General features: G+C 39.3%; 1 protein-coding gene across 1 annotated transcript; it reads right to left on the bottom strand.

Moving 5' to 3' along the window:
- Nucleotides 1–5,431: 5,431 nt before the first annotated feature.
- On the bottom strand, nt 5,432–13,965 carry dhodh (dihydroorotate dehydrogenase). Its single transcript, XM_031846894.1, has 9 exons — nt 13,848–13,965; nt 11,798–12,010; nt 11,509–11,708; nt 10,263–10,345; nt 9,631–9,818; nt 8,903–9,016; nt 7,274–7,427; nt 7,020–7,179; nt 5,432–6,494 (listed from the first exon to the last, which is right to left on the bottom strand). Exons 1-9 carry the CDS (start codon nt 13,863–13,865, stop codon nt 6,368–6,370), a joined length of 1,257 nt encoding a protein of 418 aa, XP_031702754.1. The 5' UTR covers nt 13,866–13,965; the 3' UTR covers nt 5,432–6,367.
- Between the last annotated feature and the right edge of the window lie 4,352 nt (nt 13,966–18,317).

Here is an 18,317-nt window from a genome sequence, read left to right as displayed (position 1 = left end):
AACAGAGGAAAGGGCAAAGGCAGAGATGGCTAGGAGGGGTGATAGGGAGGGCTGGCTTTGAGAGTGATGCTGTTTTTTCCTCCACAGGGGAAACAACACGCTGCGTCCACTCCAGGTTCACAGGAGTCTGTAAGATTACAATAAAGTATAAAATGAGATTAAAAAACAGGAAATGCCTTCATCTTTTTATCTTTCCCATACTATAACCGCACTACTTCTGCTAATGTTGTTCTTCTTCTGACAATTAAAGCAAAGTTTGAGGTATGACAAGAGGGATATGTATTTTAGTGTACATTTTAATTTACAACTATATGCTAATAAACTTTGTTTAAAGACAGTGGACTCGTGACATATCGGTTTAACTTAAAGTGTTCTCTTTTGGGATGATAAAATATGAATATGGAAAGGAAGAAGTATGTTGTATAGAATTTATCAAAGAAGCAGAGAGCTTTATGTGCCCAGTTTAGATCTGGTATGTTACCACTGAATGTTGGAAATGGACAGTATGTCAGTGTGGAAGAAGAAAATCTTAATGATAAAAAGGTTTGTAAGGCTGCTTTTACGAAGTTCATTATAAAATAAAATCAATAAATGATAAAAAACAATAAGGAGTTATATCACAGTTACAGTGCATTAGGTTTCCTAAATTCAATAAAGGACATGCAGTGAAAGTGCAGTAAAGAAAACTATCAATCAAAGGCAATAGCTGACCTTTCAAAGAGAAGGAAATAAAAGCAAACCACCTCTGTTGTTTATTATCTTTTAATTCAGTGCAGGAACCCTGAATAACCATGTGATCAAACTGTATAAAACCACCATTATGTAATTAAGGAAACACACATCTTAACCACAATATCACTGTCCCTGACCGATGTTGTTCCACTGAGAAGAGATGCGAGTTGTAAACTTTGTCTAGTTACCCTGTGCTTTGCTACAGTGAGGCTATAGTTCAGCTGTTGTCTTATTGAGGGACAATCAGTCCCTGACTCAATGGACTGATTGCCTGCTGCTCTTAACTGTAATTGGCTTTTGGCTGGCATTCCCATTATGTCTCACTCATAGTATATACTATGTCAATCAGTTTACTGCTGAAGTGGTGTGCAGAGAAAATTGGAAAAGCTGAATTAAAGTGTGTGATTGATTGCACATGCAGACTTTCTCTCACTGTCCTCATAGAACGTTTCTATCTTCCAGAAAAGAGGAGACGCTCCTTTGAGAGTTCAGAAACAACAGCTCCATCGCCGGCCGTCCTTCCTGCTCGGTCCCACACCTCGCAGATATGTCAGCTAGATTATTCACAGTGTGGCCCAAGTGATGCCACCTGCCCAGCAGACCAAGCCTCAGATAAGTGGACTGCTGGTCTGGTGTCAGGTCTACGTGGAGTCTGTGCTGATGTGGCCCTCTATGAGCATCCACCTGCACAGTTCATCCAGAGGCTCCTCAGTTAACTCACTATTGCACTTAACTTGAGTGGTCCTGTCACTGCAGCTCGTCCTCAGACAGAGAAGTTGCTCTGTAATATTTATCACAGGGGTTTTACTGTGTTTGAGGAAGGTGGTATAATAACACAACAGCTCCTGAAATCATCAGCTTCCCGGCAAGAGGCACAAAACAAACTTAGATCAGTTTCATCAGTCTGTTACATCATCCAAACTGATAATGCATTCATTACTATTAAACACCACAAACAAATAGTATGCATGCTTAATGTATTAAGCCCCATTCTTCTTACTAATTAACAGCTTTCTTTGTGTATCTTCTATCAGATTCAATGTAAAGTCTCAATAAAGTAATAGGTAATAACAATCAAACAATAACAACAAAGTAATGTATTTTGTTGACGGAGTATATTTGCTTCTTCTGTATATATGTGTGTATTTAATGTATGTATAGGAGTTAACACATTAAAGGGCTGTACTGCAACCACTTCCAGGATTGAGTGATGGTTATCTCTGATGCCTTTCAGCCGACTTGTTTACCGCTTTCTTGGGCTAATAAGGGCTGAAGTCCCATATGGCTTTACTGCATGGCTGAGAGTGAGTGGGTGTTTGCTACTCTTTGCAAGTTGATTTCCTTCCTTCTTTCCTTCTTTCCTTCCTTCTATATGTCCTTCTTTCGATTCCTTCCGTTTATCCTTTCTTCTTTACTTCATCCTTCCTTCCGTCTTTCATTTCTTTCTTTACATCCTTGTTTCCTTTTGGCCGTCCTTCCTTATTTACTTTTTTCCATCTTCACTTCCTTCTTTACTCCCTTTTATTCTTTCTTTCCTCCCTTCCTGTATCAATCCCCTGCCTCCTGTGTTTTAGATGTAAACACACTCCCATCAGTGGTAATCGGTTTGGGCAGCGTAGTGTGTCGTTTATGTCCCTGTCTGCCTCCATCACACCTGTGACTTCCTGGAGCCAGAGGCTTCTAATGCTTTTTATAACCAGCCATCTGCAGGACACTAGACTGTAATCTTCAGTCACTATGCACTACAGACATGTTTTCGAAATCCATTTAGGCTTTCTCATTTTGTCTATATTTATTGATATACAAAAATATCAGATGTAATGACACAAAATTGGACTTATTATGCTTTTATGTTCTTTGAAATATATACAGAGAACAATTTACTGTTCTGTACATTGTGCATCCGCAAGACTTTTAAAATGAAGCTGAAGTCAAGATCAGAAAAAATAATGTCTCCGGTACTTGTGACAATGGCTGCATTGGGGAAACATATCATGTTGGTGCCTCTCAGCTCTTATTTGCATGGCGTGCAGTGATGTAAGAAAGACAAAGAGGGTGTGGTAATACTGGAGTCGACTTTGGAGTTACAGTATGTGTACTGATGTGGTTTGGTTAGGAGAGGTTCTGCAAACCACACGGCAGCATGTGGTCAAATGGTCTCCTCTAATAGTGTCAGTGCCTTGAGTTTGGACTGGCTCACAGTTTAGAGTCCAACAGAATGGAGATAAGAGGCAGCAGAATGCAACATCTTTTTGTGTTCTAGCATATTAATTTGAGCATGATATAAATCATAAAATACTGCCAGAGGCTATTGCTGAAGCAGATACAACTCTGAAGCCTTGTCCTGATGCAGCAAGTATACATTAAGATGTAATATTCATATTATTATTAAAAGTGTTGACTCAGGGGCCATAGATGGATGTAAAAACCAGCAATGCTAAAGGTTACATGTGTATCAGGTTAATTTTTTATAGACTGATATATGAATCATTGACACTAAATTATTTGGCCACTGTCCTTGAGGATGCTTCAAAATGATTGTGAACATTGTAGATAATACTTACCAATAATATACATACCAATAAGCACAGTGACCGTTACCCTTTGAGGGTATTAATGCAAAATAATACACATTCAACCGACTTTCCCCCCACATAATTCACATTTTAAAAAATGTATATACAGTTCTTTTACCAATTGTATCTTACTATGTTCATTCCCAGCTAAAAATAAATAAATAAATTCATTACAATCAACCAAATAACATTAAATCACGATCAGGATTCAGGAAAAACACTTCTGCCTGTTTGGTTGACCTGACAGACTTGCAGCTGTCATGCCTCCTCCTCCTCCTCATGGCAAACACACACTTCAGAAAGCACCAGCTGCACTCTGAGTAACATAATTACGGCGTGACATTTCAACGATAGTGTACCTGGTCTATATGCTACATGCCATTTGAGAGTTAATTTTGATGGTATTAAGTGGTACAAGCTATGATGAGGAGTCTGATAATGTTCACGTTTATTCTTTAATCGATGTGATAACAGTGCAGAAGTGCTACCAGCTGTTTTCCTCGATGTACAGAGTCACAACGTTCAGCACACAGAAACTCAAGATCTTTAAAGCAGCTGTGTTTAACATTCAGCATTACAGTAAATCAAACAGCAAACAACCATTTGCTACGTAAAGATAAAGTGGAGTAATATGTCTACCTGAGCAGAGAATGGAGTCGCTCTCCCTTTGCGGTTTATTTTCTTATAAGAGCTTCTCCTTGCTTTGTTGACATATCCGGGCCGGCCTCGCATGCTTCTAGTGCATGTTTGTGCATGTGAGCGCAAAGTCTGAAAAGGCGCTACAAAAATACACATTTTCATTTCAATACATTTGTAACAAAAATGTGAAAACTTGAGTGTCTGGACAACATTAGCTGGTTTCAATTTCCACCAATGTGACAATTTACTGTTTTTCATATAATTTAAAACTGAAATGTCTTTGAGTTTTGCACTGTTTGTCAGATAAAATGTACAGTTTGAATTGAGCAGCTTGCGATGTTATGAAATTGTAAAAACTAAAGAATTTTTCGGAAAAACTAATTATGCGTTATCGATAATGAGAACAGTCATCAGTTGCAGCCCTAGCAGAGGGATTTAGCTTTATTACTCAATGTGAAGAAAATCATCTTACTTGCATTAGCATTGTTTTGGTGACATGTTTTGCATACAGATCTTACAGCGGCAGAATGTGTGTTTTATCTTCATTCCCTGCTGTTTTTTTCTTTGTCTCTCTCCCTTTGCAGTCAAACAACTTATTCCCTTCTCTTCACTGGCGGAGTGAGGACTACCAAGACATCCGCTCGCCACAGAAAACAGCTAATGAGTGTGCTGGTTATTCCCTCACACTACTGTGAAAAACAGTGCTTGAACTCTGACCTTGTGAATACATGCATAATTGTAGAAACAAGAGATAAATATTTGGGTATACTTCTTCAAGATGATCTACAACCCACGCTCACTTTCCTGTTCCTGGTAGCTCTCAGATTGTATCAAAGCAGGGCACAAATTGCATCTCTAAGACAGATAAGCGCTCGCTCCTAGCTATAACCGATGTCATATTAGGGAAACTGTGCATCCAAGTGGCCATCAGTTTTTAAGTGTGTGCTTAAAAACTGTGCTTGTCTGGAAGCCAGGCCTCCCCTCTCCTCCCTACTGTGACACCACATATGGCATAAAGGCCAGTCTGGACTTGGCCTCAGGGAGAGGAAGGAAGAGGATGGAGGTGCCCCGAAGCTCACAGCTGATCCTCAGTGTTGCTGCTTTCTCTGGCTAAGCCACGCTGTTTATTCTGGGATCAGCAGGCGTTGTCATGATAGGCTATAACGGCATCTCAATGTGCCGATGAACGAGGAAAAACCCAAGAATAACAATAAAAGAAGCAGCCGTCACTACCATCGGGAGGCAATGACGCCGCAATACCCACAGCTAATAACGGTGGGGAGTGAGAGCTTAGCTAAATGAAGACGACTCGAGGGGCTTTCTCTATAGCTTCCAGGAACACATAGCAAAGTCATCTTAGTTCTTTTAAGGCCATAAATCTCTACTGTGTTCACTGCTGCTACAACTGATTAGGAAGGATCGGTTACATTCCAGCAGAAGACATTTCTCTGTAATTGTTGAAAAAAACTACTGCAGTCTTTGCACAACGTAACCTTGTTTTTATTATAGTTGTACCTTAAAGCACATTTTCCAGTCTGTGTGATTCATTCGCCTCAACACGTGCTGTCCTCCACAGACACACTGGAACAAAACTGATGGTGCTAAAATCTAAAGGACGGCACAGTGTACAAGTACATTATTTCAAACTGGCAGAATGTGGATCTCTCCAAAAGGTAACACGTTTCTTTCACCAGATTCAAGATCTTTTGATGCAGGAAGAAAAGGACGGTTCTGACAGCTCGACCAAATGCAAAATGTAGTGATAATCTCACAGGACAATCTACACATGAGAGCTCAAGGATTGCGAACAGGAAATTCATATACAATTCTTCCTCTGTGAAGCATTAAATAATTCACTGAAAAGCACCATAATAGTAGTTTGATTCCAGCTGTGAATCTCCCACACTGGAACAAATATCACTTAAATACAGTTTTCTGAGGGAAATCTAGTGCCTCTCAGTTGCCAGTGATGAGACTCTTATTTTTGTGCAATATCATCTTGAATATGTCTTTATGAAGTTTTTGCACTCAGCAAATTGTCCATTCTTAGATGGGACCTCTGTATTAAACTGTTCCGAAAACTGAGAATAACTAAGCACTTGGTATTTTATCCAAATGACATCATGTCAGATTATTTTCCTTATACACAAGACAATAGTTTGCATACGTTTGTGAGGTTAGTTCGTTTACACTTTGGTGTCAGTATGCATTCGACAAACACTTGTTGCTGTTACACTGTAACAAAGGATGAACGTCTGAAATTGTTACAAACACACATCAGCTTCTTAATACAACATCAAAGCTCGGACCATAACTCATCCTGAAATCAAGGCAGACGGCTGGACATTCGCAATTATTCAGGATTCATCAGAGTTCAGGAAAAGTTGAGGATGATCTGGCCTGATTGGAGGAGATGGCAGCTACAGGTGCTGCGTGTCTACATTAACATTCACCATCTCTTTCAGCAGGCTCTGCTTATGAGTCGACGTGTCTGCTCCCCTGTGATCTGCTCCAACGGCCTCCGATACACTGCTGAAACCTTGTTCTCTGTAAAAAAACAAAAAAAATCAAGTTTGTAGAGGGGGAGAATTTATTTGTGTTGAAAATTAAAAGACATTTTGAATAGCATACATAATAGCACACTCGTTCCTGTCAAATACTATGAGTAGGCTGATGCATAAACTCAAGAGAGTCGACTTTTTAAACAACATTGGAGGATAAATATAGTTTATTATGGACTTCTATGCAAAGCTTGAGCTATCATTTCCATCAGTTATGATAACTCAAAAGGATTGCTGAGATCTAGGAACATGGCAACAACGCTAAAAAGAAGACAGATTAAGCACATTCTCAAGTTTGGATGACCTGGTGATTGTCTGACTGCTTCTGTGTGTGTGGCCCTGCCGACTGTTAAACGCTACATTCACAGATTTCAGCAGCTCACTTGGTGAGTGAAATGTTCCAATAATAAGAACATTGTCAAAAAAAAACTCCAAAAAATGTCACACTAAAAGATTGACCCTGACTTTATGTAAGGCAAACCCTTTTAGTCCAATTCACAGCGATACTCACTTAAGAAGCTGTTCCAATTCTCGCTTTATCTTCGTCACTACGGGCGGACCCTGGTAGGTCAACGCTGTGTAAAGCTGAACCAGTGAAGCACCGGCACGGATCTTATCCATAGCATCCTGCCCACTGGCCACACCACCAACTCCAACGATGAGCACTTTACCTAAAAAAAAAAAAAAAAGTAACATCATAAGTATATTTCATATGTACTTTCTTCAAACTCAGATGATCGGAAATGTCGGTGTGTAAATGAGTACCTTTAGTGAGGTTGTACATCTCTCGCACAGTGCTAGTAGAGAGGTCTTTGAGAGGCTGGCCACTCAAACCGCCGACCTCAGACTTATTAGAATCCTGAAGTGTTTCCGGTCGGGACAATGTGGTGTTAGACACCATTAAACCATCCACTCCCAGCTGCAAACACAAAGGAGAACAAACACCAGGGAGAGGACAGGAAGTGAGTCACATACAGGTGCATCTCAATGAATTACAATATCCTACATGGACATACTGTTCAGTAGGCCAACATTTCTGTATCAAAAATTTTTTAAATTGGTCTCACGTAATATTCAAATTTTCTGAGATACTGAATTTGGGGTTTTCATTAGCTGTACGCCATAATCATCAAAATTAAAAGAAATAAACGCTTGAAATATATCACCCTGTGTGTATTGAATCTATATAATATACGAGTTTCACTTTTTGAATTGAATTACTGAAATAAATTAACTTTTCGATGATATTCTAATTCATTGAGATGCACCTGTATATGTGCCTGTATCTTCAGGGGCAGATCTGATGTATATAGGCGACTATGCATGAAGACCTCTGATGTGAAATGTACTGTGACAACAAACGAGAGACAGAGTGCTGTTTAATTTTAGCTTTTCCCTTCTTAATGTCTCTTCCATTAAGGTTTGCCTACTCTTCGCTCCAAAGAGCACAAAAACACCACTCCGTATTTAAAAAAAGTGATGCTTTTTGCACTACTGCATCTCTTGTCCGTAAGTGTCCTTCAAAGAAACAAAGCAAGCATACGGACTGAACCCATCAGATGAGACGTGATGAATGTAGCCTCCCACAGCTGCTTTAGCTTCCACACGCAGCAGTAGAGTTAAGATGGATCGCTTCTTACCAAACGTAAGTCGGATAATACGAAGATGGAATAACAAAATGGCTCTTGCATGACATGTTGCATAACATGACGAAACTGTACATGTGCATTCAAGTATTATTAGTAGTAATATACAGACATAATCAACTGAAACTGTCATCATACCCTGAAAAAAAAGACATTTTAATCTCCCGTTTACCTGTAAAATAAAATCCGGCCACCATGTTGAAAACAGTCAAGCCAAAGCCAAAAAACGCACTTTGTTTGGACACATGCTGAAGAAATAAAGTTTATTATATTCTTTATTACTAGTAGAGAGATTTAGAGTTACCTAAAGGACCTGAACTTCTTCTGGGTTTTTTTTCCACTGAAAAATGTTTTTCAAGGGATAAAAGAACACACATCCACTAAAATAACACCACATATTTAAGATGTACACTATAAAAGCAGAAAGTTTAAACCTGAAATGTATTTTTTTCTGGTATTTTTCTCAATAGCCAGATTGACATTCTGAAAAATGAGAATTAAAATGTATTCCTCCAAAGAACAAACTAGTCCACAGACACAAGGGACACAATCCTATTTGAATTAAAGCTGCACATGCCCATACATGTAAAGCTCAGCAGAGATTACAAATGAAAATGTTATTATATTACATTAATATCATAAAATAAATCTCAAAGAATACAAATAATGTGATTACAATGAAATTAAAAGTACAAACTAGAAAATCAAATCAAACACAGTTAGGAAATAAAACGGCTGAACTTCAAACCTCAGTGACGACATCAGCAATGTCTCGTTTGTCCTGAGAAGTGAGGTCAGGAGCGATCTTTACCAGGACCGGGAGTTTGCGTTCCCCCTGCAGGGCATCACGCTCCTTCAACACCTGAGCAGATTGGACGAGAAAGTGTATCAGGTGAGGCGGCAGAGAGAGCTACAACTACTGGAGACTAGACAGAAACCTGGTGTACTGTGATGACAGATCCAAACACTCAGGAACGGGAAGGATTGAAAAGTCAGCCTTTGAATTGATGGATGACGTGCTCCACCACAAAAATACAGAATAGTTACTTTGTTTAAAGAGCAGCCTAACACCATGTTGAAGCTTGAACGCATCCCTTTGACAAATTCAAAAATCTCTTTCAAGCCTAACGATGGGGTTTGATACCGGAACAGGTAACCCGCCTGCGGAAAAAAGCCGTTTGCTAAAACCCAGTACATTAGATCTCTCCTTGTTATATATAAGTGTAATGTTGTTTGTACATTGTCCCTGTTCAAATAAAGAAACATAACTTTTTATCAAATTTCTCTGTAAAGTAATTTAAGACATTGATATAATTAAGCTCTTCTGTATATGACGGTGACTTTATTTAATTTATTATTATTATTATTTTTGAGGAGGAAACGGTGAGCACTGAGGCCAAAAGATGAAGTTTCAAGGTGTTTTAGTCACTGTTGGGTTCCAACCCAGTAATTTAGTGAACATTTGGACAGTCCTACCTTATGTAGGAGCTGGCGGAGCGCAGCCTTCCCCTGTAGATCCCGGAGACCTGGCGTATTCGGGCTGCTGACGTTGACCACCAGGTAGTCAGCCAGCGGGCCCAGAACTCTCACCCCCTCCAAGTAATCTGCCCCTGCGTCCTGGGACAACTTGTTCTTCCCCAGGTTGATGCCCAGGGGAAGGCCAGCTATAAACACAGACACACGTACGCATGCAAATGCAAATACACACACACACACACACAGACAGAAAAAGTTCAGACAAGCACAAACGCAGGATGCATAATCAGACCCATGACTCAACTGGGGCAGAGGCTGCTGATGAGCTAAATAAGCTGGAAGCAGGTATGGATCAGACACGAGGAAACGTGAGACAAGGACAGGCCAAGATCGTTCAAATAGAATAAAAAAGTGTATTTGACCACATACCTAAGTTAGTATTTGGCTTCCCTGTTACAAACACACAGTAACTAGTAAATAATAAATGCACACCGGAAAAAAACAAAAACAGGACAGATTCATTTCAGACTTATTGTAGCAATAAAATTGAAAGTAACTTCGATTTTTAAAAGGGAAAACTAGAAACAGGTTGAAAAATGTCCGACTGAAATCAGAAGTTGCTGCCTGCTAACCTTCACTTTGCTGCTGCTGTGTGTCTCTCCTGGCCTCGAGCCTCTGTTGAGCTGCTGCCAAACCACAGCTGTTGAATCCATATCTGGTTAGAAGCACACAGACGCATTTTGTAACTCCAGATTTGACAATTTCCTTGCAGTGATGACTTGTTGATAAACTAATTTAATCTCCCCTTTAAGGGTCAAAATACATTTTTGCGTATTACGGAATTTGGTCAAAAGCAAGTAGAAACTGTGTGATTGTGTCTATGTGGGGCTGAAATGCAGAGAGAATCCTCTCCCATAGAGACACTCTGCCTGTCTGCCTGTGTGCCTGTGTGCTTACAACCATGAAGTCTCAAGATAAAATAATTTTATTATAATGAGATGTTTCTTGTTGTAAAATACAAACTTTATTGTTTTTGCAACACACATAATCATAGTGAGGGATCTGCAGCCCGGTTTATTCGTATTTCTTGGTATAACTGCATGCATAAATGAAGCACTATCTCAAAAGTATATTGTGGAAATACTGGTAATGTTGAATAAATTCTATCTAACTAGGTGATCCTTAGAGTGAACCTAATCAAGTCACTCAATAAAAACATCTATAGAATATGTAATATTTTAAAATCAGATTGTTAGAGATACAGTATGTAACTCATAAATATAAATTACCATAAATTACCAAATTGACTGTATATAATGAAAGAGAGACACAAAATCAGGAGAGAGCTGGTGAATAAAAGATTTCCTTCATTTGGCTCATTCAATACGGTGTTGCAAATAAAATCTGCAAAGAAAACGCGAGTAAACCCACAAACTCTTATTCACACACACAGCTTTATAAATGTGAAATGTAAGAAGCATAATCTCTTTGAAGATACTGAGCGATGTGAGAACAATATACACTGACATTCGTCTCCCCTGCTCTTGTTTTCTGTCGTACGGATTTTAACATAAACTACGAATAATATGACTCATTTACTGTTACATAAATAAAAAAGGGCATTGATCTACAGAGCACGATCGATAAAAAGAAGAGAGGAAAAAATGACATGTATTTCTACAATAAAGCAAGCAACTCAAAATCAGAACCTACCTGATCCACTGAGCAACATGTGTACAGTACCTAATAAAATGACAGCTGAGTGTTTCCTAATATCTAAAAAACACTGTGACATTGATTTCAACCATATCACCCATGTTGTGTAAATTCAGGTGCGCAAACCATCTACACTGTCTATTCCGTATCAAAAAAAAGTACCTGTTAATAATTGCATGATCTGTAGGGAGTCGAAACACACGTGGTTGGGGGTTCCCCTCCTGAGGTTTGGGAGTGATTGTGCCCACTTCAACGAAGCCAAAACCCACTTTGTACAACCCGTCTACGGCCTCTCCGTGCTTGTCGAAGCCCGCCGCAATCCCAATCGGGTTTCTAAACTTTAATCCCAGGACGTTCATTTCCTGTAGATGCATAAAAACAGAACAAAGTCGCGCGGTGCCTTGGATCGATGGAAACATATTGTGAGCAGGAAGTGAGGCCGTGTGCTTACCAATGATGCAGGGTCCTGGTAGCGGTTGAGAGGAACCAGACCCAGACCAATCATCTTCACTGCCAACACATGCGCTGTCTCTGCTCCCACAATCCTCTGCAGCAGGGGCATCAGCTGATTGGTGTAGAAACGCTCATCTCCGACCGCAGTGAGGTAGGAGGCAAACAGAAGGCTACCTGAGCCGATGATCTTCACGGCGTCTTTTAACTGCTTCTGTGGACAAGAGCATGAAAAAAAGTCTTTAAAAAGGCACTCGCGTCAAACATTAATTACTGTGAATAATTGTTTGCAGTGAAAGAATTTTCGCAATAACCTGATTTTGTATACGGTGTTTAGCTAAAGGTCTATTGGAGAGACTTTGATGGTGCTTAAATCAGCAATAACTGATTTTTTTTTTGGACCACTTGGTGTGAGCAGAAACACATTTTGAAAAATGACAAACCATCGCGACTCGATTCACAATAGGCCTTATCCATGAACCGTGAGAAGAGCGAATTTGTGCGTAAATGAATGTTCTTGACCATGTTTACTGTCATTTCCACATCACTTTAATTTATCTTGAATAGGTAAAGCAGCCATTTAGAAGAGCTATACCTTTCATAAATCTTTCTTTCATGCATGTGTTGTTGAAAACATATACTATATATTAAATACTTTATAAATTACACCAAATAAATGCATTTAGGCGGAGTTAACAGGCTTTCATGTTTTCCTCTCACCAGTAAATCAATCAGAATAAATGCTAGCTTTTCATATTAGATTCAATGTTTTAAATTGGCTACAATTATCAGATCAATACCAACATTCAGGCTCCCTCAAAGGTGTACTGCAGGTATAAATGTTTAATAGAAGATTGGGGAAGGAAGTCAGCAAATGTATTTGGCGACCTTTAATAAAATCTCCTTCGACCCCCCCGACCTAATCTTTGGGCATGACTGATGTCATAGACGGAGGTGAACCACAGTTTTGGGAGGTAATTCTCTCTACTCTTGTGAAGAGATCTAATCATTCAGAATAATTGAAGACACCAGTGTGGATGGAACAAGGCTGGACAAGGACTTGTAAATATTTGGCCGATAAGAATAAGGCATTTACATGAACAACAATGGATTATATCTTCTAAATGACTCACAACCCTTGAACAACAGATTTAATTCACAGTCACAGTGTTTTGGACTCAACATCTGGACAAGACAGATTACTGTAAAAGTTCTTGGCAAATTGATGAACGTATAGTTTATGATGCTAATACCACTCAGTAAGAGTGTCACTGATGTTAACAGAATAACTTTCAATCAATTCTCCCTTTAAAAGACGTACTCTTTAGTCTTCGTTGTCATTAAGATTCTGATGATACATTCATGAGTACATTACTTTAATGTTGCAGCTGGTAAAGGTGGAGCTGATTTCAACTGATTTACAAACTGTGGGGCTTAATCTTTAACGATGCATCACAATGTATCAGTTAAGTAGTTGATTGATCCTTATTCTGTATTAATGATCTACAAAGTAACGAATGCTGTCGCATAAATCTAGTGGAAAATAAAGGGTATTATCTTCCAAAATGTAGTGGAGTAGAAGTGTAAAGTAGCAAAAAAATACTCAAGAACAAGTAGTTCAAAAAGTACAGTACTTAAGTAAATGTAGGTCTAATAAGTTACATTTCTCCACTGTTGATATGTGATTAGAGCGAGGCTAACGTTACCCTTCGGAGGCGATATGACTTTAGATACGTCTCTCTCTCTCTCTGTTACGTTAATTGCCAACACTTTGCATCATCTTAAATACATAAAGCAGCTGTCTTACAACAACCGTCTAAGTTTCCAAAGGGCAAACAGAGCTAACAGCAAAGACTCCGCCACTGCATGTGTTTCTGTATGCAAAGAGGCAGCAAAGCTAAGCTGCAGTGTTTCCTGGTTCAACGTTACTTTCAGGCGGAGCAACCGAGCTAACAAACAGGAACTATCACAGCCAGTTTCATGGCGTCGGTTAAAAGTGTCCGATTACAGAAAAGAAACAGGGATATCGAATAAATGGTCTCTGGAATTACCTTCAGATGTCCCGCCATGGACGCAGTTCTGTCATTGCATTAAAGGGCATTGGATGGATTTCCTGACATGTTACACAAACACACGCGGTAGCAGCTTCCTCCGCACTGTCTCGCGATATTTCACTCCTGGGTTGTGTGAAGAGTGGAGGGAGGAGAGGAGAGGAGAGCCGCATATGTTGGCCCAGGGCCATTCAGTTAAGTCAAGGTGCTTCTCAAGAGGCAATGTGATGGCAATGAATATCTAAGGTTATTTAGGAGGAAAGTTGATTCGTTTTAAAGTCATCATTATAATACAAATGATAATAATATACCCTACAGTATGTTTTTCATGTTAAGTTAAAGTGTGTCCTTGGTCGGGGAAGTTCAGCTTGTGTGACCTTTGGTGATGACAACTTCACTTTGCATCTTGTTTGAGTGTCTGCAGTGATTTTCCTAATCTATTGAGAACACATGCATAGTTTGCTCTGGAGACAACTCTCTGATTTCCATGTGACAGACGGATGTGATCTTGCTCAGCTCCAGCCACGGTTCCTGCAGCACTATGTGCTTCAGCTCTTTACATTATAATAACTATGGGCATGTTACTCCGAACCTCTGTTTTTTTGTGGATTTCTGTGGAATTTCTATCTTTACTGGAAAAGTCTGAGGCCTGTACTGGCAATGCCTTCCCCGCACGGTGTGAATTTGTTTTCAGAAATGTCTGTTTTGAGTTTGTTGGGGAATCTGAAACCTGGTCTCAAGCCAGGGGTAGCTGTGAAAAGCGAGGTGGCGAGCTCCTGAAGGTGATGAACAGCACGATCAAATTGTTCCTGAAGAACATCACCAGAGGAGGAAACACCAGCAACTTCTCCTGGTGGCTGGGAGAGGGGGTCCAAGAGCAGTACCAGGTACCCATCAAAAGTGAGTTAAATACACACACAGACACACTGCATCTCTCTTTTGGGTGTTTTTTACTTGAGATCCTTGAAATCAAGTAGTGTCTGTTCAAGACCTCCTGCCACAGGTTTTACATGCATGTGATGGACACACAAAAATGTCCCTTTTTTCTTTAGGTTGTTTGATTTGATAAATGATCAGAGGCCTTGTGGCTAAAGGTTATTCAATATTGTTTTAAAGAGAAAAAGGCACTCATTGCAAATACCTCAAAATTATACAAAGGAAGGTTTCTGACTTTCTTATGGGAAAGAGGGCTGGGTTTCATTTGAAAAAAATAAATAATGATATATATTAAACATTACAAAATCAGTACTTGAAAGATTCGGAAATATGATACGAAACGTAACTTGTTATATTTAAACAAAAATCTTTTAGTTCATCCAGACAACACCAGACCAATACGTCTTAACTGCATTATGAAATTACAGAGCAAAGAATTTAGATCATTAAAGTTGTATCTTTTTTTTTGTTCAATGCGTCACTGTTGAGATTGACTTCACTTCAGGCACTTTTGACGGAAAGATATTGCTCCCTCGTCCTTGAGTTTGTCCCTTTCAGTTGTTGTCATTACAGCATTCACACTTGTAAAGTGTTTGAATCTATTCTTGTGCTAGAAATTAGGCCATTAATAAAAAATGTTCGAGCAACAATGTTGATAATTGATAAATCAGGTTTTTCAGCTTCCTAAAATATGAGAATTAGCTGGAATTGTTCTCTGTTTTATCATGAAAAAGCAATATATTTTGGTTTTGTTGGTTAGCCCTTACACTGCTGGTAAACTGTAACTGATGTGGCAAATTCCACTATAATTGACGAGTCTGAATAACTGACAGATTGCCCAACATTTGTTTGTCTTTACTGAGTTCAAGGTGATGCTATTGTAACTCAAACAATGTTGAAAAAAAATTAAGCGCTCCTCATGTCTGTGTGTGTTTGCATACACACACTTCTTTTTTTTGCAAAACAGAAAAAGCTGACGTTTTAAAGGACAACTGCACGTACATGAAGCTGCATCCTCTTCAGGTCGTCATGGCATCTGACTGCAACCAGAGACGAGGCTTCCTCTGCACCCACAGTATGCATCAACAGCTTCTAATCACCGCTTTAACTTTGTTGCCTTTTCTTCCTTTCTTCTCTTGTATTCATAACAACTGAGAGAAATGTATTCGTTTTCTTTTTTTATTTCACATTACATGCGATATGCAGATTGTTAAAAAGTGTCATTCTTGTTTTGAAGATGTGTGTGAGTCTTCGTCAAACACAAAGGTAAGAGAAACGTTACACACTCAGTAAAACGCCAAACAAACATCCAGACTCACATGCTGCTTTTGTTCACATTTTCTTTGCAGAACACAATAGTGTCCAGTCATGCAACCTTATCTCGTAAGTTGGATTGAAATATCATGTTTCATCAGTTCAATTAACAATGAAAGTTGGGAACAGAAAAGCCATAACACTCAGTTTGTGTTTGTGTTTCTTTCTCTGTACTTCTAAAACACACTTTGATTTCAGGACTCAAAAGGGATGCAAATCCCATGGCTTCGTCTGTTACAAACATTGGTAACCTTCTCCTGGTGAGAGATGCCTCATTTATTTCACATGCACACTGTTTGACCAATGAATTACAAAGGGCATTGATTAGTAATAGCAGTAAATTATACATCAAAGTTCACAAGTGATGTTTTTCTGAGACAGGAAGCAGATAAAGAACTACTGCGAATGGAAACCACTATAGGGGAGCCGACAGACGACAGCAGGGTGGGTACCGTCACTCTGAAAAGCCTGTTGTATTACGTTATTGTTGTTGTTGTGGCATTATTCACCGTGTCATGGCACATTAAATGAAAGTCTGTTTTCCCTTTCACAGGACATCTTCATTGATTCTTTGTTGAATGGCGCTAAAATTCTGACTCCAGAATTCACTGTGCAAAACAGCGACACTATCAGTCACATCATCAACTGTAGCACCGGCATCCTCCGTCTCTCAATGAAGAAATGTGACATCAATGCTAACCCGAACCCTGCCGTAAGTACTGCACTGTACACATTTTGTTGTCATTATATCTGTTAAAATTAGGTGACGTTGCCTTTTTTTTCCTCTCCAGTCTTTGTTTGAGGAAATCTTTGAGATCTTTCGGACAGTCTCACTGCTGGTTGGTATGGGAACTACACAGAATGTTATTATCAGGCACCCATCAGGCACCATCTATCAGAGCAAGTAAGTATTTTCTTTCAGAGAATCGTATACCAAATATTTCTTTCACTACCAGTTTTGCATTCTTAAATATGTCAGGAAGTATTTCTATTTTATTTTAACTGCATTTTATTATTTTCCAAATGTCATTTCCCTTCCCCAAGACACACGCCAACTGACCTCAGCGATGCCGTGCTCGGTTCAGAAAAAGATGGTGGGTTTGTCAAACTCCCCTCGTATGCAGCACTCGGGCCTCAGCTTGGAAAGTACGGCACAATCATCGCTCAGGTCTGTGTGGTATCGTCACGTGTATGTGTGCTTGCACCTTTTGTTTGTGTCATCTGCAGCCTCTCAACAGAGCTTTTGTCCCTCTTAGCTGGCTGTATTCTCAAATAATCCCCATCCGTCTGACAGCAACATCACAGGAAGTGTTTGCAGCCTTTTTCTTAGTGATGGAGATACAGAAATAAAGCTGGCCAACCTGGCACAGATGATAGAGGTACAACCAACATGAGAATTATGTTCCAAATTGGGGAGAAAAAGTGATACATATACTGCAACTAAGAACAAAAAATATTGTTATTGCCTCATGCATATAAATGCATATAAGTATACCCTCGTGGACTTTCAGGGGAAGTTTTCAAATGTTACTACACAAAGTCAGAAACTTACATTAATTCATATAACTTAAAAAACCTTCATGTCTACAATAAAATGATGTATATTGCTGATTAAGTAAATGCGAAGCAAAGCTGCTAGATATATCAAGGCCAATCACAGCTTCTCCACATTTGTGAGACAAAGTTAGAAAAAACATAATTTTCAAATGACTATTTTTGCATAAGATATATGTCCTTGAGCTTCATTTGAATAGTAATACTAACTTGCTTTCTCTGGTTTCTGCAGATCTTTATGCCTCGTCCAAATGCTTCAATACAGACGAACAGCACTGTTGTGTTGGAGAAAAACACACACGCTCTGACCACAATCAACGTCTCCGATCCTGATATGACCATCTTTCTCAGCGTGGAGCCCAGTGCTAATGTGTCATTGACTCTTGTTTTGTCTGAAGGGTCACCTCCTACCAACACATATTTCAGCAACACGACCACCTTGAGCCCAACAGGTAACTGTTAATAATACAAGCAGGCATAGCTGCTTTAAAGTCATTGAGTTTAGACATCTCCGGTAACACTGTGTGGCAATAGGACCGCTGTGATTGAGATGGCTGTAATAACAACACAAAATAGTAATAGAGGCCATTTTACCCTGGTTTGCTTTGAGCCCTCACTTCTCTTGTGCATTATTAACATATCAGATAAACAATGTTTTATTGGTAT

The sequence above is a fragment of the Anarrhichthys ocellatus genome, unplaced genomic scaffold, assembly GCF_004355925.1.
Source record: "Anarrhichthys ocellatus isolate YVR2014 unplaced genomic scaffold, GSC_Weel_1.0 scaffold6, whole genome shotgun sequence".
NCBI classification, from domain to species: Eukaryota; Metazoa; Chordata; class Actinopteri; order Perciformes; family Anarhichadidae; genus Anarrhichthys; species Anarrhichthys ocellatus.
Note: the sequence above shows the minus strand (reverse complement) of the source record. Positions and strands in the feature narration are given on the sequence as shown.

What these genes read in the sequence shown, in the direction of transcription:
- dhodh (XM_031846894.1), bottom strand. An exon ending in ACAGCAGCAGCAAAGTGAAG is followed by an intron (nt 9,819 to 10,262) that starts GTTAGCAGGCAG and finishes CTGTGTTTATAG; the next exon opens with CTGGCCTTCCCCTGGGCATC. An exon ending in TTGCTGATGTCGTCACTGAG is followed by an intron (nt 7,428 to 8,902) that starts GTTTGAAGTTCA and finishes TTGTGTTTGCAG; the next exon opens with CTGGGAGTGGATGGTTTAAT.